The 24,637-nt window shown below is 37.6% G+C and overlaps 1 protein-coding gene across 1 annotated transcript in view; it reads left to right on the top strand.

Moving 5' to 3' along the window:
- Dhc1 (dynein axonemal heavy chain 1) overlaps window positions 1-24,637 on the top strand; it is a 620,756-nt gene that overhangs the window by 387,387 nt on the left and 208,732 nt on the right. The window contains exons 51-53 of the mRNA XM_090390121.1: window positions 9,651-9,877; window positions 11,446-11,668; window positions 20,580-20,778. Coding sequence (XP_090246247.1) covers window positions 9,651-9,877; window positions 11,446-11,668; window positions 20,580-20,778 — 649 coding nt within the window. The remainder of the gene's footprint in view (window positions 1-9,650; window positions 9,878-11,445; window positions 11,669-20,579; window positions 20,779-24,637) is intronic.

Genomic DNA, 24,637 nt, shown 5'->3' with positions numbered 1-24,637 from the left:
TTTTTTATAGAAAGGGATAATCACTTCCCTGTCCCTACTAGCAAAATTCCTGTATATCATTGACAAAACTCCATGAGCTGCCCTGGCAGCGTGTCTGCATTCTTCAGAGAACTTCATATCTAGCTACACAATATCCACTACCCTGAGTATGATATAACACACAGCTGGTCCATTTATTTGGGATTGCTACTTCCCTTATGAAGTACCTTGAATTTGGCAATATTAAACTTTTCAGCCCATCAGCCTAATTTGTCTAGGCCTTATTGCAGTTGTATGCCCTGATTACTGTGATTAAGTACCCTGCCAATCTTCATATCATCTGTAAACTTAGACATTATGCCTGATATGCCTTTATGAATATCATTAATAAATATAGAAAACAATGATGTGCACAGCACTGAACACTGGGAAACTCTGCTAATAATATTAGTCAAGAAGAACAGTGCTCCTTGATTACTTTCTGTCTTCTCCCACTCAGCCGTCCCTTTATCCATAGCAGGAGCTTTCCCTTAATGCTACACTGCTTCAATTTGTATGGCAATTTTTTATGTGCAACAGCATCAAAAGATTTTCTGAAATCTAAGTATGTGATGACAAAATTATTTTTGCATCCACTTCCTTTGTTACTGTGTTATAGTATCCAGTCAGATTGGTCAGACAAGTTTACCCTTAACATATCCATCTAGATGGTCCTGCTTTACTTCTTTAACTGGTAACTCCATTATTTTCCCTGGAATAGCAGTCAAGCTAACAAGTCTGTAATTACTCATGTCTCCTTTTGATTTTCCTTTATGAATTGCTGATACATTTGCAGATTCTCAGTCCATGAGGACCTTCTCTGAATCAGGCAATGTTGTCATAATCATGTCTAAAGGTTTTGCTGCCTCCTTTAATATAACTGGATAGATCCCATCTAGCCAAGTGCATTTTTTTTTTTTTTATTTAGCTTCAAGAATTTCTCCTTCACTTTCCTCTCAGTTATTACAAAATCGTTCAGCTCCCTGTCAAAATTTGCCTCACTTCTGGCATCCCTAACCCTAAAAAAATTCCTCATGTGTGAATGTATGTGCAAAATACCCATTCAGTTTGTCATCGACCTGAGCAGGATCATCAAAAGTTAATACATTCATATCTGGTGGACCAATGTGACTATTCTTGGCCAGAGATTTCTTGTAATCTGCCTTAACTTGCCTAACCTGTTATTTGGTTTTTAGGGGCATTAGCAACTAAGGCCATATTGCTCTGGGGATATGCAGTGTCATTCCCTGACCTTTCCGCATCCTCCATATTTGGTGGCTCACGGGCTCGAACCCCAGTCTAATCAAGAAGCGTGTGCTATGCACTGCTGCTCCTGCCCACCTGGCTATGGAGGTGCCGATATGCCTAACTTCCTTTGTAGCTTGAGTGCAGACTAGTTTGTATCTACTATAGTCATCTGTATCACCTGATAATTTATATGCAGCCCATGCATTTTTCTTTACTGCCACATCTCGTCAGTTCATCTGATATCCATTTAGGTCTATGCCTTGAACTGTATCTTTTAGTTGGTATAAAAAGACTAGTAGCTACTACGATAACATTCCTGAATGCTTCCTGTTTAGAATTTGTTGTTGGTAACTTCACCAGTTGATCCCACTGCATACAATTTACAAAACTGCCTAGGATTACTATAGTCACTTTATGAAAGCAAAAGCCTTTCCCTTTATCCTTGACAGGATCTATATCTTTAAGTACATCCCACATCAATAAATTATGATCACTACCACCTAGTGGTTCTTCTATCTGCAGATTCTGAGTGCAAGACGGATCACTGCTGATAATCAGATCAAGAGTATTGCTTTCTCTTGTGTTTGTAGGATTCTGGTGCAGGAAACAATCATCCAATAAATCCACAAAATTTTGGTGCTGTATTAGTTACTAACCCACAAGGTCCTGTCAATTTCTGTAAAGTTAAAGTTTCCTATTATAAGATATTCTGACTTACTAGCCCACTCTGTATATCTGTACAGTTGTTCATTATGCTCATCACAGTCCTTAGGTCTATAACACACTCCTAGCCTCATTTTTTTCCCTAGTGCTATGTCACACGAAACTGACTCAACATTGCACTGGCCACCCATGTCCACTGGATACACTGTCTTAGATTTTGTGTGTTTTTTAACTAACCGCATAATCCCTCCTCCATTCCTATCCTGTCTGGCCTTTCTATATATATTGTACTCAGCAAATTCAAATTCTGTATTCCTTAAATCCGCATGACACCACTTCTCTGATTTCTCAAGAATATCTGCCTTTGATGTCTTGACCAGCATTTCAAATTCATCAAATTTATTTACTATATTCCGAGCATTGTGTTTTTAGTAGATTTTGGTATTGTATATAAAATTTATTCTTGTTTAATAATAGAATAAATATTATTTAATTATATTTATCTTCATTAAATAAAATAATATAAATATCATAAAATATTATATAATGATAAATCTATATTACCTATTTATCTATACTACATAAAATTTGTTTGTGCCTCCTTATAGACCCTTCTGGACAAGATTCTGAGGATTTTGCAATTACTAATGACGTCACACAGATTGTGCATTTACCTACTAGAATACCTGACAATCCTAACCATACAGCCAACATGCTTGAACTTTTTCTCACAAACAACCCTTCTAAGTACACGGTTGAGGTGCTTGGTCCTTTAGGCACCTCAGATCACAACTTGGTGATTGTCTCTTCTCCAATGGAGCCTTATCTCATAGCTATTCCCAACCTCGTGTTGTTTGGCATTACAAGAATGCAAAATGGGATGACCTGTGAGATTTCTTTTCTTCTTTTCCTTGGTCAGATTACTGTTTCAACACATCTGATTTCAACATTTGCTGAGATCATGTCAGTGAAATTATTCTTGTAGGAATGGAATCCTTTTTTCCAAACTGCACCTTAAAATCTTGCCCTTTATCTAAACCTTGATTTTCCAATAAATGAGCTAAGGCTGTTCAAGAGAAGAATGTTGCATATCATAATCGGCTTGTTTCTAAATCTTCAGTTTCATTTTCTGGCTATACCACAGTTCACAACAATTGTAAAGCAGTTATTAATCAGTCCAAACAAGATTGTGAACAGGCTAAGAGTAGATAACTTGCTTCTTGCCCTAATGGTAACTGAGCATTCTGGTCTCTTGCCAAAGTTATTGGCTGCGACTTTTGCCCATCTCTGCTCCCATCACTGTCAAAACCAGAGGTGGTTCTATTGTCACTTCAGCCAAGGATAAAGCTGATCTGCTAGCATCTCAATTTTTTTCTAACTCATGAATTAATGATCTTGGTAAAACACCTCCCACCATTTCCAGCATGCTTCATTCAATTCCCCCTGTGGCCTTCTGTCAAAAGGATGTCAGAAGGATTTTGACCAATCTTGATGCTAAGAAAGCTCCAGCTCCTGATGGTATTTCTCCACTTCTTCTCAAAATCTGTGCTCCTGAACTTACTCCTGTTCTTTGCCGCCTTTTTTCACTTTCTTATTGGGTGACATGGAAGCCTATGATAGATATAAGCTTGTCTGTAACCAAGTCACAAAGGAGATTAGGCAGGCAAAGGTAGATTATGAGAAATCCTTGGCAAAGGATGCAAAGAAAAACAACAAAGAGTTCTTTACCTATGTAAACTCAAGAAGGAAAGGGATGAATCAGGATATTGATGAATCACCACTGGATATTGATGGTTCAACTGTTGATGATCCTGCTCAGGTGGCTAACAAACTAAATGAGTATTTTGCATCTGCATTCACCCATGAGGAGTTATTCGGGGGGGGGGGGGGAATGTCAGAGGTGAGTTAAACTCTGGCAGTGAGCTGGATGATTTTGTAATAACTGAGAGGAAAGTGGAGGAGAAATTGTTGAAGATAAACATAAAAAAGGCACCCAGGGTAGTAGTAGTAGTGGCATGTGATGCAAGAAAGCAAATGTATGAGCTTATCCCGCATCAGCCAAAAAAAAAAAAAAAAAAAATCACACCATTCCCTCCAAATGCCTGTCCAGTTCCTCCTTAAATTTATTCAAGCTATCAACTTCCACAACGACAGATGGAAGTTTGTTCCAGCAATTAACCACCCGCTGGCTAAAGGCAAATTTCCGCACATCTATTCTACATCTGTCTTTTCTTAATTTGAATTTATGCCCCCTTAGGTTCGTAATCTGAACAAGTGGAAGGATCCCATCAGAATTCAGCGTGCTCAATCCATTCAAGGCCTTATATACCTCAATCAGATCACCGCGCAGGTGCCTAGTCTCCAGCCATTGCAATTTGCAGCACTTAAGCCTCTCTTGGTAAGAGGATCCCTTCATTCCCCTCACCAATCTTGTTGCCCTTCTCTGTACCCGCTCAAGTAAATCTACATCCTTCCTAAAATGAGGTCTCCAGACCTGTACGCAGTACTCAAGGCATGGCCTGACCATTGCCTTATACAGAGGGGATAATCACCTCGTTTTCCCTGCTAGCAAAATTCCTATATATCATTGACAAAACCCCATGACCTGCCCTGGCAGCCTGTCTGCATTGCTCAGAAAACTTCATATCTGACTGCACAATTACTCCCAGGTCTTTTTCATTTTCTACCACCTTAAGTGTAGTACCACACAGTTGGTACGTTTCTCTGGGGTTATTTCTACCCATATGCAGTACTTTGCATTTGTCAAGGTTAAACTTCAGTTGCCACTTCTTAGCCCATCTGCCCAAATTATCTAGATCCTGTTGCAGTAGCAGACTGCCATTACTGTCATTAACAACCCTGCCAACCTTTGTATCATCTGCAAACTTCGACATTAAGCCTGATATACCTTCATCAATATCATTGATAAATATACAAAACAACAGTGGACCTAACACCGAACCCTGTGGGACTCCACTAATAACATTAGTCCATGAAGAGCAGCACCCATTGATTACCACCCTCTGTCTTCTCCAACTTAACCATCCTTTTATCCATTGTAGCAACTTACCCTTAATACCATTCTGCTCCAATTTGTACAATAGTCTTCCATGCGCAACAGTGTCAAAAGCTTTCCTGAAATCCAAATATATGATATCAAAATTGTTTTTTGCATCCAGTTCCTTTGTAACCACATCATAATGTCCTATCAAATTTGTCAGACAAGACTTTCCCTTAACAAACCCATGCTGTGTCTGAATTATTGCTGCAGTCTTGTCTAGATGATCCTGCAATGCATCTTTAACCAGCGACTCCATTATTTTACCCGGAGCAGAAGTTAAACTAACTGGTCTGTAATTACTCGTGTCACCCTTCGATCCCCCTTTGTGAATTGGGGATACATTTGCACATCTCCAGTCCGTGGGAACCTCCCCTGAGTCCAAGGATGCTTTCATAATTATGGCTAAGGGTTTGCTTAGTTGCCTTGCCGCCTCCTTTAATATAACTGGATAGATCCCATCCACCCCAGGTGCTTTTCTTACGTTTAACTTCAACAATTTCTCTTCCACATTGCTCTCAGTTATTACAAGATCATTAAGCATCCTGCTACAATTTGATAACCTTCTGCCATTTCAAACCTTAATAATTGCTCACGTGTGAATGTAGATGCAAAATACTCATTCAGTTTGTTTGCTATCTGAGCAGGATCATCAACAGTTGAAACATCGATGTCAAGTGGACCAATCAGATTCATCCCCTTCCTTTTAGAGTTTATATAAGTAAAGAAATCCTTGCTGTTTTTCTTAGCATCTTTTGCCAAGGATTTCTCGTAATCTGACTTCGCCTGCCGAACCTCCTTTGTGAACTGATTACAGATTAACTTATATCTGCCATAGGCTTCTGAGTTGCTTGATACTTTATATGCATCCCATGCATTTTTCTTCTCTGTTACGAGTCTCATTAGTTCATTTGACAACCATTTAGGCCTAAACCTTGAACAATATTTCTTAATAGGTATGAAACTTTTAGTAGCTTCTACGATTAATTCCTTGAATGCTTCCCACTTAGAATTTACTGTTGGTAACATCGTCAGTTGATCCCACTGTACAGAATTTAAAAACTGTCGGAGACCACTGTACTCGCCTTTACGGAAGCAAAAACCCTTTCCTTTACCCCTGATGGTAATTAAATCTTTAAGTAAATCCCACGTCAGTACACTGTGATCACTGCCACCTAGTGGTTCTTTTATCTGCAAATTCCTAATACATGAATGATCATTGCTGATAACCAGATCAAGAGTATTACTTTCTCTGGTTGCCTCTCGAACATGCTGCTGCAGAAAACAATCATCCAATAAATCCACAAAAGTCTGACTAGTGTGTGAGTGCCCAACCCACAAGTTCCAGTCAATATCTGGGAAGTTAAAATCCCTCATTATAAGACATTCCGATTTACTAGCCCACTCTATTTCTCTGTACAATTGTTCATTGTATTCATTCGAGTCATTAGGCCTATAACACACTCCTACTCTAATTTTTGCTTTTGCAGTGCATATGTCACACCAAACTGACTCAACAGTGCACTGTTCATCTATATCAACTGGATGCACTTCTTTTGATTTTATATTTTTCTTTATTAACAGCATAACACCTCCTCCCTTCCTATCCTGTCTATCCTTTCTGTACACATTGTACTCCCCAAATTCCAGTTCGGCATTCCTTATATCTGGGTGACACGACGTCTCTGATATCCCAACAATATCCGCCTTTGATGTCTTGACCAACACTTCAAATTCATCAAATTTATTTACTATACTTCTAGCATTGGTATACATGCAAGTATACATGCACCTATTCCTATTCCCAGCCACTCTAACACATCCCATATACCCACCTGTTTCACGATGACTGACATCCGTCCCTGAAACCCCCAACACCCCTCGCTCCAGGTCGCTACTTATTCTAATAGAAGTTGTGCAAGAATCACCTTCACCTCTGCCTACGGCTACTGTTAAACTATTAGTCCTTGTATCCCCCCAAGCTATCAGTTTTCCGACCCACCTAACACTGCCTCGATAGCATCAGCAAATATTCTTGCACCCTTTCTATTTAAGTGTATCCCGTCCCTGTAGAAGCAATCTCTCCTGTTAACAAGTACAGTCCAGGCTGAAAAAAATTCTACCCCTTCAGCCTTGCACAATCTTTCCAGGGCCGAATTGATCGACAAGGCTCTCATCATATACTCCCTCCTATTGTGTCTGGGCAGAATTGGACGGGATCTATCCAGTTATATTAAAGGAGGCAGCAAAAGAAGTAAGTAAACTCTTAGCCATAATTATGAGAGCTTCTTTGGACTCAGGGGAGATACCCATGGACTGGAGATGTGCAAATGTGACCCCAATTCACAAAGGAGGATCAAAGGGCAAAACAAGTAATTATATACCTGTTAGTTTAACTTCTGTTCCAGGAAAATTAATGGAGGCACTGGTTAAAGAAGCACTGCGGGATCATCTAGACGAGACTTCGGTTATAGTTCGGACACAGCATGGTTTTGTTAAGGGAAAGACTTGCCTGACCAATTTGATTGGATACTATGATGTGGTCATAAAGGATCTGGATGCAGGGAATAACTTTGATATCATATATTTGGATCTTAGAAAGGCTTTCGATACTGTTGCACATGGAAGACTGCTGCACAAATTGGAGCAGTGTCGCATTGGAGGCAAATTGCTGCTATGGATAAAGGGATGGTTGAGTGGGAGAAGACAGAGAGTGGTAATCAACTAATGTTATTAGTGGAGTCCCTCATGGTTCAGTATTGGGTTCATTGTTTTCTGTATTTATAAATGATATTGATGATGGTATATCAAGCTTAATGTCCAAGTTTGCAGATGATACGAAGGTTGGCAGGGTTGTTAAGGATACTAATGACAGTACGGTGCTGCAACAGGATCTAGAAAAGTTGAGCAGATGGGCTGAGAGGTGGCAAATGAAGTTTAACATTGACAAATGTAAAGTACTACATATGGGAAGCAGCAACCCCAGAGTGACGTATCAACTCTGTGGTCGAGAATGAAAAGGGCCTTGGGGTAATTATGCAGGCAGATACAAAGTTTTCTGAACAGTGCAGATGGTCTGCAAGAGTAGCTCATGGTGTCTTTTTTCAATGATATACAGGAATTTTTCTTGCAGGGATAAGGAGGTGATTATCCCCTTGTATAAGGCAATGATCGGGCCACACCTTGAGTACTGTATACAGGTCTGGAGGCCTCATTTTAAGAAGGATGTAGAGCTGTTGGAACGAGTACAGAGAAGGGCAACAAGATTAGTGAATGGAACAAAGGGTTGCTCTTATGAAGAAAGGCTTAAATTTTGCAAATTACAGTGTCTGGAGACTAGGCACCTGTGAGTTGAGCTGATTGTAGTGTATAAAGCTTTGATGGTTTGAGCATGCTCAATGCTGATGGAATTCTTCTTCTTGCTCAGAATAATCATTTGAGAGGGCATAAATTCAAATTGAGAAAAGACAGATGTAGGATAGATGTGTGGAAGTTTGCCTTTAGCCAGCAGGTGGTTGGTTGGTGGAACAGACTTCCATCCTTTGTTGTGGAAGTTGATAGCCTAAATAAATTTAAGGCTGAGCTGGACAGGTTCTTCGAACAAACTGAGGGGTGACATGAGAGCGTGTTTTCTTTTTTTTTTTTTTTTGGCTGATGCTGCATAAGCTTGCTTTCATGCATCATATGCCTCTACTAATGCTAATGCTATTCCAAAGGTGTTTTTCCTTCTGCTTGTTCATATCCAGCCAGTTCCTAAAAAGGGTGACAAATCCCTCCCATCCAATTATCATCCCATTGCAATTACTTTTACTCTTTCTATAGACGTTTTGTTTCTGCTGCATGCCTTTTCTACAGATACTTCCATGGGCACTGTTCTTCTGAAGTGGCTTCTATAATTCCTGCTTGCTCCTTCAAAACAGTCTAAACATGTGCCACCACCAGCCAACATCCATTTACTGTCCAACTTAAAACTCACAGAACCAACTTTTCATCTTCCTCGTTTATTCATTCAACTGCTGTTTTCTGGAACAACTTTCATTCATACATATTTCCTGAAATTTACAGTCTACCGAAGTTCAAATCTAATGTCAACAAATATCTTCTTTTGTCTTCTCAACCTACAACCCATGCACGATACTAAGTACTATAGGTTCTAATATCTCTCTGTGTTTGGGATTTTCATAAAAAAAAAAAAAAAAATTAAAGTATGAGATTTTTTTCCCATCCAGTGACTGCCGCTATGAAATGCACGCATGCAATATGAGGTGACATCAATGAATTGTTTATGTAAGCAGGCTATGCATTATTGGATGATGGGAGGAGACTTTCCTTTGGTAAACAATGCATGATGCACTGGCAAATAATGGTTGGGAATGCATTATGTTTCTTTTGCCACCTTGAATCAAAATGACAGATAGCAACAATATCAGGTCAAAGACCAGGCCATCTGGTCTTTGACCTGAAAAACTTATAAAGTTTAACTTGCACTTTTGCATATGTTGAATGCCTAAGTATTGAAACAATGAAATGAACAACTTAAAATGTCTATATTAGTTAATTTTATGCATTGATATTTTATTTTTTTAACTATTAGTAATTATCCTATTTGGCTATATGAAATTATAGTCATCCTCTATTTTTAACTCTCTTTTTTGTTTTTAAGGTTGGTGAACGATTTAGGACTCGTGCACAGAAATTTCCTGGCCTTATATCTGGCTGTACTATTGACTGGTTCCAGCCATGGCCTAAAGATGCTTTGGTTGCAGTGGCCAAACATTTTCTGGCAGATTTTGATGTCATCTGCAGTGAAAATGTAAAACAAGAATTAATGGAAGCAATGGGAAATATTCATCACAATGTGTCACTCTGCTGTGTTGAATACTTCCACAGGTAAAGTTCTATATATTTCTTTTTTATGTGGGAAAGTTTTATTAACTTTTATTTACTAGCTATTGGAAAGAACATTCCGATTCCTTTATTTCTTTGTTATATACATAGTCTTACTACTCTAACATGATGTTAAGTTGTCTTTTCAATGTTACCTTGATATTGCATTATTTTCAAGTAAACAGCACTTCCTAAAGTAAATACAGCCACTCCCTGACTTACATAATACTCGACTTATGGAAATTCGATTCTATATAAGTTTTTGCTGGCTGGTGCAAACTTAAAAAAATCGTGGAAATGTATTCTGCATCCCATAGTAATAAATGGGGGTATCATGAAAATATTGTAATGTGAACCCAATAATGCTGTTTTTTTTTTTTTTTTTTGGTAATTAGTTCCAAGACCTTGGAAGTTGAAATTTTTGCTATATAACTAAGCTATTTATCTTTCTAAAAGGTCATATTTATAATGGAAATTGCACCACATTTTCATTGCTATCATATGTTCCGTTATAAGAATCAGTTTTGAACACCTTTGTTGATATTTTTCTAAAACACATTTCTGGAGGTCACTACCATAAAACAATAAAAGCAAATTGCACTTTCCAGTTTATTAGGTTTTTCTGTTTGTGCATCTAATTATAAATGGGTAGTAAACTCAATCTTATTGCATTTGCAGTAATCCTGATAATTGTGTGGGTTTTTACGTTATTATGGTGAAATGTGTTCCGCCTTCACGGAAATCATCAATCATATGCAAAACATAAATTCATTTTCAGAATCTTCTCTTCATTCCTATTTACTTATTACAATGATGAAGGGTAAGTAGTGTCCTATAACATTTAGATGTAGTTGTGTAGATTACAAGAGGTGAAATAGATGAAATGTACATAGAAAAATTTCTAAAATTCTAATTTATATTCTATACACCTACAAAAAGTTGCTTTTCTAATAATTGGATGCACTTGCTAAATCCTAAATAAAAGTTTAAAACCATATGCATCAGTGGTTGTATCATTAATCATGTAGAACAGTGTGAAATACTATATCCATAATTATCTCATAGATACAAATCCATATTGTAATAATAATAAAAAATGTAATACATATTAAAAGAATCAGAATCTTATAAAACTTGCACAATAATATTAAAAATAAAAAAACACTTATGAACTAAAGGCAAACCCTACATTTGTGTTTTCTTTCCTTTGTATTTTCTACTTGGTGTAACATCAGTGATGAATTACTGTGTATAAAATATATTAATACTAAACAATTTTTTATACAGAACAGAAATATCTTATGAGTTAGGAACTTAATTTTAATTTTTCTCATAAGTATTTATACTTGCTAATCATGGAGCCAGATTTTCAGCAGAATAATCCCTGGAATTGGGGAGAGAGAGAGAGAGAGAGAGAGAGAGAGAGAGAGAGAGAGAGAAAGAGGTCATGCTGTATTTAGTAAAGTGTATAATTAAGGGTAGTCTCTATAACAATATGCATAATGTGCTAAATGTTTTTCAGTATCTAACATAATTGTATTTCTAAATATATCATAACTTTTACTGTCTAGATTCCGCCGTCCAACACATGTAACTCCAAAGTCCTACTTGCTCTTTCTTGGAAGTTACAAAGCTGTTTATCAAGAAAAGCACACTGAAATAGGGGATATGGCCAGTCGAATGGAACATGGTCTTGCCAAATTAGAAGAGGCATCACTATCTGTGGAGAAATTGAAAAAAGAACTTGCTGTAATGGAGAAAGAGCTAGCTGTAGCTTCACAAACTGCTGAAAAGGTGCAATGATTTTTGAATTTGTGTCTGTATTTGCCTGATTTAATTATACTGCTATAACTTAAGGCTTAAAGTTTTCATTATTAAACTGTGTTTTAAAAACCCTTGTAAAAACCCTGGTTCTGTTTATGTGAAGTTTTAAATATGACATACAAGAGGGAGAGTTATTAGAAACCTTTAATAATATAATAAACATCAATTGCCAGTGCACACTGTATGCCTATTATGATTATTATAGACCTTACAAGTACAGATTCCTCAGAGTTGGCAGATATGTGCCTCCTATATTGGACTTCCAAAATTTGACAGCTATGTTCATAATTTGTTTACAGTGCTAGTATAGTCTCATTTTTAGGGTTGCTATCTTCTCTATATTTTCTTAATTGACTTGCTTCCTGTATTAAACTTAAAAAAAATAAAAAATAAAATAAAAGTTGTATCATATGTAGTGCTAAAAATTACCAGAATTTTTTTTTACATCAAAGATTAAAAAAAAAGAAAAAAGGAAGCATACAGTAGCAGACAAAAAAACTGCATCACTTGTGAATTTTGCAAATAATGTGTTTTGCGCTGCATTCTGGGTTGCAGAAATGTTCAAAATGCATTTGTTAGATGGAATATATATATCTCTGTGAATGAAATCCAATAAAAAACTCCACCTGATATACCTAATCGCCATAAATATCTTCCCAAAGGGTAAAATGCGTAATTAATGGAAATCATGCAAATGGCAATCATGACAACTAAACATACGTTTTATTGCATGTACAAACTGAAATGAATGACAAGTTAATGTAATAATATTATGTACTGTAAATCAACAAAATAAGTCCTCAGTATTTTGTTGTTCCTCCTCGAGCTGCAATTATAGCTTTGCAATGATCTTTGCAATACTCCCTCCTATCGTGTCTGGGCAATTCTGCCCAGACACGATAGGAGGGAGTATATGATGAGAGCCCTGTCAATCAATTCGGCCCTGGAAAGATTGTGCAGGGCTCAAGGGGTAGAATTTTTTTCAGCCTGGTCTGTACTTGTTAACAGGAGAGACTGCTTCTACAGGGATGGGATACACTTAAATAGAAAGGGTGCAAGAATGTTTGCTGATGCTATCGAGGCAATGTTAGGTGGGTCGGAAAACTGCTAGATTGGGGGGATACAAGGACAAATAGATTAACAGTAGCCACTGGCAGAGGTGAAAGTGATTCTTGCACTGCTTCTATTGGAATGAGCCGCAGCCTGGAAAATAAGATGCAGGATATTTCAGAGACTGCTGGGAATCATTGGGGTACAAGTAAACACATGGGTTGTGTTAGGGTAGCTAAGAAAAAGAACAGGTGCATGTATACTTGTGTGTACACCAATGCTAGGAGTTTAGTAAATAAATTTGATGAATTTGAGGTATTGCTCAAAACATCAAAGGCAGATATTGTGGGGATTTCAGAGACGTGGGGTCACACAGATATAAGAAATGCAGAACTGGAATTTGGGGAGTACAATGTCTACAGAAAGGATAGACAGGATAGGAAGGGAGGAGGGGTTATGCTATTAGTTAAAAAACACATAAAATCCAAGGAAGTGAAGCCAGTCGACATCGCTGGACAGTGCAGTGTGGAGTCAGTTTGGTGTGACATAAGCATTGGGAGATCAAAATTGAGAGTAGGAGTGTGCTATAGGCCTAATGACTCTGATGAGTATAATAAGAAACTGTTCGGAGAAATAGAGTGGGCCAGTAAATCAGAGAGTCTTATAATGGGGGATTTTAATTTCCCAGATATTGACTGGAATTTGGGGGCTGGTCACTCACACACTAGCAAGGCTTTTGTGGATTTATTGGATGATTGTTTTCTACATCAGCATGTTCGGGAGGCAACTAGAGGGAGTAATACTCTTGATTTGATTATCAGTAGTGATTCTTCATGCATTAAGAATCTGCAGATAAATGAACCACTTGGTGGCAGTGATCACAGTGTGCTGAAGTGGGAGTTACTCAAAGAGGTAACTACCATTAGGGGTAAAGGGAAGGGGTATTGCTTTCGTAAAGGCGACTACAATGGACTGAGACAGTATTTAAATTCTATACAGTGGGATCAACTGATGATATTGCCAACAGCAAATTCAAAATGGGAAGCATTCAAAGAACTTATCGTGGAAGCTACTAGGCTTTACATACCAACTAAGAAATATTGTTCAAGGTTTAGGCCTAAATGGTTGTCAGATGAACTAATGAGGCATATGGCAGAGAAGAAAAATGCATGGGATACATACAAATTAACACGTGACACGGACGCCTATGATAGATACAAGTTGATCTGTAACCAAGTTACAAAGGAGGTTAGGCAGGCGAAGGCAGATTACGAGAGATCCTTGGCAAGGGATGCGAAGAAAAACAGCAAAGAGTTCTTTACTTATGTAAACTCTAGAAGGAAGGGGATGAATCAGATTGGTCCACTTGAGATCGATGGGTCAACTGTTGATGACCCTGCTCGGGTAGCTAACAAACTAAATGAATATTTTGCATCGACATTCACACATGAGGAGTTATTCAGCGAGGGGAATGCCAGAGGTGTATTCAACTCTAGCAGTAAGCTAGAGAATCTTGTAATAACTGAGAGCAAAGTGGAGGAGAAATTGTTGAAGATAAACACAAGAAAGGCACCTGGGGTGGATGGGATCTATCCAGTTATATTAAAGGAGGCAGCAAAGGAGGTAAGCAAACCCTTAGCCATAATTATGAGAGCTTCCTTGGACTCAGGGGAGGTACCCATTGACTGGAGATGTGCAAATGTGACCCCAATTCACAAAGGGGGATCAAAGGCTGACACAAGTAATTATAGACCTGTGAGTTTAACTTCTGTTCCCGGAAAATTAATGGAGGCACTGGTGAAAGAAGCACTGCAGGATCATCTAGACAAGAATTCAGTTATAGCTAGGACACAGCATGGTTTTGTTAAGGGGAAGTCTTGCCTGACCAATTTGATTGGATACTATGATGCAGTCACAAAAGAACTGGATGCAGGGAATAACTTTGATATTATATACTTGGATCTTAGAAAGGCTTTTGATACTGTTGCACATGGAAGACTGCTGCACAAATTGGAGCAGTGTGGCATTGGAGGCAAGTTGCTGCTATGGATAAAGGGGTGGTTGAGGGGGAGAAGACAGAGAGTGGTAATCAATGGACACTGCTCATCGTGGACTAATGTTATTAGTGGAGTCCCTCAGGGTTCAGTATTGGGGCCTTTATTGTTTTCTGTATTTCTAAATGATATTGATGATGGTATATCAGGCTTAATGTCCAAGTTTGCAGACGATACGAAGGTTGGCAGGGTTGTCAAGGACACTACTGACACTATGCTGCTGCAACAGGATTTGGAAAGGTTGAGCAGATGGGCTTCGAGGTGGCAAATGAAGTTTAACATTGACAAGTGTAAAGTACTACATATGGGAAACAGCAACCCCAGAGCAACGTATCAACTCTGTGGTACTACACTGACAGTGGTAGAGAATGAAAGGGACCTGGGGGTGGTGGTGCAGGCAGATATGAAGTTCTCTGAGCAGTGCAGACGAGCTGCAAGAGTAGCTCATGGTGTATTGTCAATGATATATAGGAATTTTTCTAGCAGGGATAAGGAGGTGATTATTCCCTTGTATAAGGCAATGGTCAGGCCACACCTGGAGTACTGTATACAGGCCTGGAGGCCTCATTTCAGGAAGGATGTAGAGCTGCTGGAACGAGTACAGAGAAGGGCAACTAGATTGGTGAATGGGACAAAGGGGTTCTCTTACGAAGAAAGGCTTAAGTTTTGCAAATTACAGTGTCTGGAAACTAGGCACCAGCGGGGTGATCTGATAGAGGTGTACAAAGCCTTGAATGGTTTGAGCATGCTCAATGCTGATGGGATTCTTCCTCTAGCTCAGAAAAATCACCTGAGAGGGCATAAATTCAAATTGAGGAAAGACAGATGTAGGATAGATGTGCGGAAATTTGCCTTTAGCCAGCGGGTGGTTGGTGGGTGGAACAGACTTCCATCCCTTGTCGTGGAAGTTGATAGCCTAAATAAGTTTAAGGCTCAGCTGGACAGGTATTTCGAACGAACAGAGGGGTGAAGTGGAAGTGGTTATTTTTATTTATTTATGTTACTTTTTTTTTTTTTTTTTTTTTTGGCTGATGCTGCATAAGCTTGCTTTCTTGCATCAAATGCCTCTACTAATGCTAATGCTAATGCTAATCTGCATAGAGTTAATCAACTTCTCAATGTATGGTTGCTCAATTTCGTGGTACCACACCCTTACAATGCTCTCCTGCAGCTGACTCTTACTTGTTGGCTTCGGAGCAGTTTTAAATGACATTATGTACCAGCAATTTTCAATAGGGTTCAAATCTGCACTGTTGCTGTGCCAGTCCAACACTGTAATGCCAGCATTTTTGAGATATGACTGCACCTTAAGGGAGAAAAACAAGGGAAAACATTGATTTAAGTATGTTTTAAACATTTTGAGACAAGAAGACAAACTCATCATTAAATCTAAATAGCATAAAGCTTACCAATTTTGCTGCATGGCAAGGTGCTGAGTCCTGTTGAAAAATGCAGTTTTGGATGTCTGTGTGGTGATCCCTTATATCGGGTTTCAAGCACTCCTCCAAGATAGCAGTGTAAGTTTCTGCATTCACCGTTCCATTAATAAACTTAATTTGCCACACCCCTTTGCTTGTTATGCATCCCCAGACCCTCTGACCGACCAGCGGGGGAACTTTACAGTCAGTGTTATGCAGTCAGGATGGTATGTCTCTGATTTTCGTCTATTGACATATAACTTCCCATCTGAGCCATGTAGGTTGAATTTCAATTCGTCAGAAAAGATGACGGTGTCCCACTGCTCTTTTGTCCTCGAAACATGCATTTTAGCCCAAGCAAGTTGCTTCTTCCTCATTTTTTGGGTCAACAAAGGCTTCTTCTTAGGCTGATAGGCATGCAGACCACATTCAGAAAGCTGTCTTTGGATAGTTCATGCACTTGTTTCGACACCAGAGGCCATCTCAAAGTCCAGTTTTAGATCAAGAGCACTAGCAGGCGATTACGAAAGCATAGGCATTTCAATTATCGATCTTGGGAAGGCATAGTCACTCTCTTACGGCCTGATCCAGGTCTTCTCTTCAGATCACCAGTTTCACGCTTTAATTTCAGCACCCGGGATACTGTTGACTGGTGGTAGCCCATTTTATCAACGATAGCATGCTGCATAGAAAGCCTTTCCTGGGACAGAGCAACAGCTACACTTTTTTTTTTTACATCAACTGAACATATGGAGCCATTCTTACACCTCCACAAAATAGGATACTAATGAGTATGTATATCCTTCCAACGTTGTATTTATAGAAACAGCTGATGCAATACCTTGCAATTACTGTCTGATGCAATAGAAGTGTTATCTGATGCAATACCTTTGCTTTGTGACAAACAAAAAGGCTGTAATCAATGTCTTATACGTTTCACTACAAATGTTACTTTTTTTAATGTGATGCTGTTTTTTTGTCTGCCACTGTATATGATACTATTATATAATTAAATGTAAATTAATCACTATTTTACTATGAACATTTTTCTGAAAGTATTGCAAGTATTATATTTGCCGGGAATTGCCATTACCACCAGGCAAACAAAAAGCATAAAAATAAGAGCTCATAATTACTTAACAACAAAAATTAATAGATAAGAAAAAAATAGAAAACTAGAGAGAGAGACTAACCTCACTTTAGGAAGTATCATTAACAGTGCAAATGATGCAAGAAAGCAAGCTTACACAGCACCAGACAAAAAAAAAAAAAAAAAAAAAAAGAAAAAAGAAAAATCCAAAAACTTCCCATTTCACCTATTCATTCCTTCCAATAGTTTGTCTAGTTCTTCTGTGAATTTATTTAAGCTGTCAACTTCCACAACAACACAGGGAGTTTTTTCCAGCAAACTTCCTCTGCAAAACCATTCTTCCTCAAAGTGGAGGAAGAATGTTCTTCCTCAATTTGAATTTGTGCCCTCCTTATGTCTGTAGTCTGAGCAAGAGGAAGAATCCCATCAGCATTGAGCTTGCTCAATCCATTCAAAGCCTTAGACACCTCAATCAGATCATCTCACAGGTGTCTAGCCTCCAGATGCTGCAGAACAGAAGCCTTTCTTGGTAAGAGCACCCCTTTCTTCCCATATCCAATCTCATTGCCCTTCTCTGTACTCTTTCCAGCAGTTCGTCATTCTTCCTAAAATGAGCCTTCCAGACCTGTATGCAGTACTCAAGATGTGGCTTAATGATGGCCTTGTACAACAGGATAATTGCCTCCTTGTTGTCCTAGCTAGTAAAGTTATGATATACCTGTATATCATTAACAAAACTCCAAGGCTACCCTGGCAGCCTGTATGCATTACTCGGAGAATTTCATATATGACTGAGTGTAGTACCACACAGTTTGTATGTTACTCTGGGGCGTATTACTTCTCCTCACATGCATTTGTCAAAGTTAATATTCAATTGCTATTTCTCAGCCCATCTACCTGACTTTTCTAGATCTTAGTGCAGTAGCATACTATTATTCCTGTCACTGGTCACCCTGCCAACCTTTGTATCATCTGCAGACTTAGACAGTAAGCCTGATGTGCCTTCATCAATATCATTGATAAATATAGAAAACAACAATGGGCCCAATACCAAACCCTAGGGGACTCCACTAATAACATTAGTCCATGAGGAGCAGTGTCCATTGATTATCACTCTTTGTCTTCTCCTACTCAACTGTTCCTTTATCAATAGCAGCAACTTGCCCTTAATGCCACACTGCTCCAATTTGTACAACAGTCTTTTATGTGCAACAGTATCAAAAGCTTACTTGAAATCCAAGTGTATGATATCAGAATTATTTTTTACATCCAGTCAGACAAGATTTCCCCTTAACAAACCCATGCTGTATCTGTAGTATAATTGCAGCCTTGTCTTGATGATCTTGCATTACTTCTTCTACCAGTGACTCCATTATTTTCTCTGGAACAGAAGTTAAACTAACAGGTCTGTAATTATTCGTGTCACCCTTTGACACATTCGTGTCAAATCTCCAGTCCATGGGGATCTTATCTGAATTCAAGGATGCTCTCATGATTATGGCTAAGGATTTGCTTACTTCCTTTTCTGCCTCCCTTAATATAATTGGATAGATCCCATCCACCCCAGGTGCCTTTCTTATGTTTAACTTGAACAATTTCTCTTCCACTTTCCTCTCAGTTATTACAAAATCATCGAGCTCCTTGTTCGAGTTTGATAAACTTTTGCCATTCCCTTCCCTAAATAACTCCTCATGTGTGAATGTAGATGCAAAATACTCATTCAGTTTGTCAGCTACTTGACAGGATCATCAACAGTTGAACCATCGATATCAATTGGACTAATTTGATTTATCCTTTACTTTCTAGTGTTTACATAAGTAAAGAAGTCTTTGCTGTTTTCCCTTGCATCCTTCACCAAAGATTTCGCTTAAAATGCCTTTGCTTGCCTAACCTCCTTTGTGACTTGATTGCAAACTAATTTATATCTACCATAGGCTTCTGTGTCACCTGATAATTTATATGCATCACACAGTATCTCACAGTTCCTGTAATGGCACTACTACTGCTGGTGTTCAAGCGGAAGGACTACAGATGGACATTCTACAGGTGAATACCAATGCTTCATAAACAGAAAATAATGAATAAACTAGAACAAGGAAGATAAAGGAACCACAGGTGATTTCATAGGGGTTGGGGGGAGAACCCACACCTGTACAACCTAAAATGTATTTCTAGACTGATAATAATTTCCCTTGTTTGAGCATCCATATATTTGATGGTCATTATGTTACACAGATCAACAATTCTCAACCTGTGACACATATCACTGATGGTGTGTACATTTCCAAAAACATAAGTAGCAATTACCCTATTATAAACAGGTTTAGAGACAGAAAATGGAATGAAGACATGAGAGAAAATGCAAGTGAAAAAGAATATTTTTGATACTATCAAAGAAAAGCATTTAACATGGTATGGACATGTAAAACAGATGCAAGAAACCAGATATCCAAAGTCTCTCCTGGAATGGATATCTCCAGGAAAAAGGAGAAGAGGAAGACCTAGGAGGACATGGATGGATAGAGTTTTAACTGACCAAGACACCTTGAACTGCACTTTATGGCGGGAAAAAATTCCTGCCAAAAAATAACTTGTGGGCTGAGGAAACCCATTGTAAATGGAAACACTCCTCTTGAAGAAGAAGAAGATAAACAGGTTTAGTATTTGGTAGTATTTTTTCATATAGGTACAAGAAAATTATGTTTATTGTGATGGCTATATACAAGTTATAAAACTTTGGGAACTTCTGTTATAGACAGATGAGTATTTTGTATTCATTTATTTTTAAATTTTAGAAAACTTATCCAACTGTACAACTTTTAATTAAAAAAGTTGGCTGTTGTCATTAATTTCTCTATAGCACTCATCATTCTGACAACTATAATTTTTCACAAGGTTCCACTGTTTGATTGTTCACTTAGATTTTATTGGTGGTAGTACACATGGAACAAAGTAGTCCAGTGATACTTTTCCTTTGATCAGTCCATTTGTTGTGTTAATCAACTTTCTCAAATGCTCCCCACTTTTTTATTTTATATCCTTTATACCATTTGTTTCATTTATCTCAGTCTATACATTCTGTTTCTGCTGAGTATTTCGCACATATACAATACATAGCAAACAAAGTGTACTTATTTTCAATAATTTTAATATTATTATTCAAATAGTTGCAATTTAAATAATTATTCAAATTAGTTATTTTTTTCTCCAATTTTAATTTTACTCAGATATGAGTGACTTGTATATTCTAAACTTGTATTTTAATATAGGTATTAGCTGAAGTAACAATGCGGGCACAAGCTGCTGAGAAAGTGAAAAACAGTGTTCTAAAGGCAAAAGATTGTGCTCAGATTATTGTCAATGAAATCAGTATTGATAAAGCTGTGGCTGAAGAAAAACTAGAAGCTGCCAGACCTGCTCTGGAAGAAGCAGAGGCAGCTCTGAATACCATAAAACCAGCACATATTGGTAAATAAAATTTAAAGTATTATTTCTTACTATTCAGTTATAGAAATACACACTTACTTGTATACTATGTTACAAAAGGTTTTTTTTTTTTTTTTAATAAGGGATAATTATTTACAAAATAATTATCCCTTATTAAAAAAAAAAGTAATCATCAATATAAATGATGAGATGTAATTATAATTATTTACAAAATAATTATAATTACATCTCATCATTTATATTGAACTTCTTACCAGTCTGAATCTGGAATATCAAAATAACCAAGTTAGGGATTCTATTAAAAACAAAGAAATAAATATCCATTTAATGGGACTGAACTTCATGTTCAATCCCATTGAATAGTATGTCAGATGGTGCCTCCGTAGCCAGGTGGGAAGGAGCAGCAATGCGTAGCACATGCTTCTTGATTAGACCGGGGTTTGAGCCCGTCACCACCAAATACGGAGGATGCGGAAAGGTTAAGGAATGACCACTGCATATCCCGGAGCAATATGACCTTAGTTGCTAATGCTCCTAAAAACCAAATAACAAACAAACAGTATGTCAGATATGTATTGTGGGTATCCTACTGATGTCGTATTTAGTCCTGTTAAGTTTAACAGGATATGTTTATTTTTTGTTTTTTAATTTAATTCCTTATGCAGTTATTTTGATGCCCCAGATGCAGCCTGATAAGAAGATCCAGTTGAAATATTTAATTATTCTGTACATGTGATTGCTTTTTCAATTTAATTAAAAAAACAATTTTTGTAACTCAGTGTAAGTGTATATTTTTGTAATTACTGGTCTGTGCATGATATATTACAAAGACTACATACTTATTATTAAATGATTTCTTATGCAGTAAATACCTATTTAAGTATAGTATTAGTAGTGGCAAATGATGCAAGAAAGCAAGCTTATAATTCATTAGTCAAAAAAACAAAAAACTTCCCACATCACCTGTCCATTCCCTCCAATAATTTGTCTAGTTCTTCCTTGAATTTATTCAAACTACCCACTTCCACAACAATAGATGGAAGTTTGTTCCAGCAATCAACCACTTGCTGACTGAAGGCAAACCTCCACACATCTAATTTGCAATCATCCTTCCTCAATTCGAATTTATCCCCCCTTATGTGTGTTTTCTCATCAAGAGGAAGAATGCCATGAGTATTGAGCTTATGGCATTCAATACTCACGGAATTCTTCCTCTTGATGAGAAAACACACATAAGGAAGAATACCATGAGTATTGAGCTTACTCAATCCATTCAAAGCCTTAAACACCTAAATTAGATCACCTCACAGGTGTCTAGTCTCCAGATGCTGCAGTTTTAATTCTGAAATTTAGCAATGGTCACCCCAAGGTTGACATGGCATGAAATGTACTTTTACTCCTTTGATAAATATTATATATTTCATTCTTATTCATTTTACTTTTAAAAACTAACATCTTGTGGAGTTGCTGAAGTTTAGCAAAAGTTTGTAAAAATTGAGTTTTGTGTTTGTAAATGGAACTTGTGGTGTCAAAAATTCTTGTTTAAATTAGATGTTTGTGAATCAGGTTTACTGTAATTTATTTATTTGTAGATGTTACATTCAAGAGAGGCCTTAATAAAGAAAGCCATCACCATACAGTAGGATTTTAATTTTCAGTTGGCATAATTTTTCCCTTGTACTAATACAATCAGATAATCATTTCACAGATATTAACATACTTTCAAACCACACTGAACATGAGCACTAACCAGATAACATCCATTCCATTCATATCTCACAGAATTAAAAATTTTACTTCATTTATCCTTTCTACTTCCATTTTCTTCTGAACAGTTTTTCTCATGTATTTCTCAAAAATTGCAGTTTTAGAAATTCAAGTTTGGTGAAGTAATTTTTGACATTAATTGTATTAATATGTTCTAATTGGAGAACTGATGGATTAATTTAGTACTTTTTAAACATTATATATTTTTTTTACTGACTGAAAAATATTATTAGCATTAATAGAGGTATATGATGCAAAAACTTCCCATTTCACCCATCCATTTGCTCCAAAAGTTTGTCCACTTCTTCCTTGAATTTATTTAAGCTATCAACTTCCACAATGACAGATGGAAGTTTGTTCCTGCAATCAACTACCCACTGGCTAAAGACAAATTTCTGCACATCTATTCGACAACTGTCTTTCCTCAATTTCAGTTTATACACCTTCATGTTTGTAATCTGAGCAAGAGGATGAATCACATCAGCATTGATCCTGCTCAATCCATTCAAAGCCTTATAGGACTCAATCAGATCACCTTGCAGGTACCTAGTTTCCAGAGTTGCAATTTGCCCAACTTAAGCCTTTCTTCGTAAGAGCATCTCTTTGTTCCCCTCAGCAGTCTTGTTGCCCTTCTCTGTACTCGTTCTAGCAACTCTACATCCTTCCTAAAATGAGACTTCCAGAACTGTATGCAGTACTCAAGGTGTGACCTGACCATTGCCTTATACAAAGCGATAATCACCTCCTTATCCATGCTAACAAAATTGCTGTATATCATTGACAAGACCCCATGACTTACTCTGGCAGACTATCTGCACTGCTCAGAAAATTTCATATCTGACTGCACAATTACCCCAGAGTCTCTTTCATTCTCCACTAACCTGAGTGTGCCACCACCCAGTTGGTACATTTCTCTGGGGTTGCTCCATATGCAGTACTTTGCATTTGTCAATGTTAAACTTCATTTGCCACTTCTCAGCCCATCTGCCCAACTTTTCCAGATCCTGTTGCAGCAGAATATTGTCATTACTGTTATTAACAACCTTACCAACCGTTGTATAATCTACAAACTTTCAAATTAAGCTTGATATACCTTCATCAATATCATTGATAAATATACAAAACAACAATGGGCCCAACACTGAACCCTGGGGGACACGACTAATAACATTTGTCCACGAAGGGCAGTGTCAATTGATTACCACTCTCTGCCTTCTGCCACTCAACCATCCTTTTATCCATTGTAGCAACTTGCCCTTAATGTCATACCTCTCCAATTTGTACAGCAGTCTTCCATGTGCAACGGTATCAAAAGATTTCCTGAAATCCAAGTATATGATATCAAAATTATTTTTTGCATCGAGTTCCTTTGTGACCACATCATAGTATCCAATCAGATTGGTCAGACATGACTTCCTCTTAACAAACCCATGCTGTGTCTGAATTATTACTGCAGTCTTACCTAGATGACCCTGCAATGCTTCTTTAACAAGTGACTCCATTATTTTCCCTGGAACAGAAATCAAACTAACAGTCTGTAATTACTCATGTCACCCTTTGATCTCGCTTTATGAATTGGAGATACATTTGTACATCTCCAGTCTGTGGGGACTTCCCCTGAGTCCAAGGATGCTCTGATAATTATGGCTAAGGGTTTGCTTACCTCCTTTGCCACCTCCTTTAATATAACTGGATAAATCCCATCCACCCCAGGCACCTTTCTTATGTTTAACTTCAACAAATTCTCCTCCACTTTGCTCTCAGTTATTACAAAATCATTTAACTCCTTGTTAGTGTTTGATAAACATCTGGCCTTCTCCTCTTTGAATAACTCATGTGTGAATGAACATGCAAATTTTTTATTTATTTTGGCATCTATCTGAGAATGATCATCTACAGTCAAACCATTGATATCAAATGGACCAATCTGATTCATCCCCTTCAATTTAGAGTTTATATATCAGTAAGGAAGTCTTTGCTGTTTTTCTTTGCATCCTTTGCCAAAGATTTCTCATAGTCTGGTGACACTTGCCTAACCTCCTTTGTGACTTGATTACAGACTAGCTTATAACTGACATAGGCTTCTGTGTCACCTGATAATTTATATGTATCC

Source organism: Mastigoproctus giganteus, chromosome 2 (assembly GCF_048544385.1).
Source record: "Mastigoproctus giganteus isolate SK-2022 chromosome 2, ASM4854438v1, whole genome shotgun sequence".
In the NCBI taxonomy this organism is placed as follows: Eukaryota; Metazoa; Arthropoda; class Arachnida; order Uropygi; family Thelyphonidae; genus Mastigoproctus; species Mastigoproctus giganteus.
Note: the sequence above shows the minus strand (reverse complement) of the source record. Positions and strands in the feature narration are given on the sequence as shown.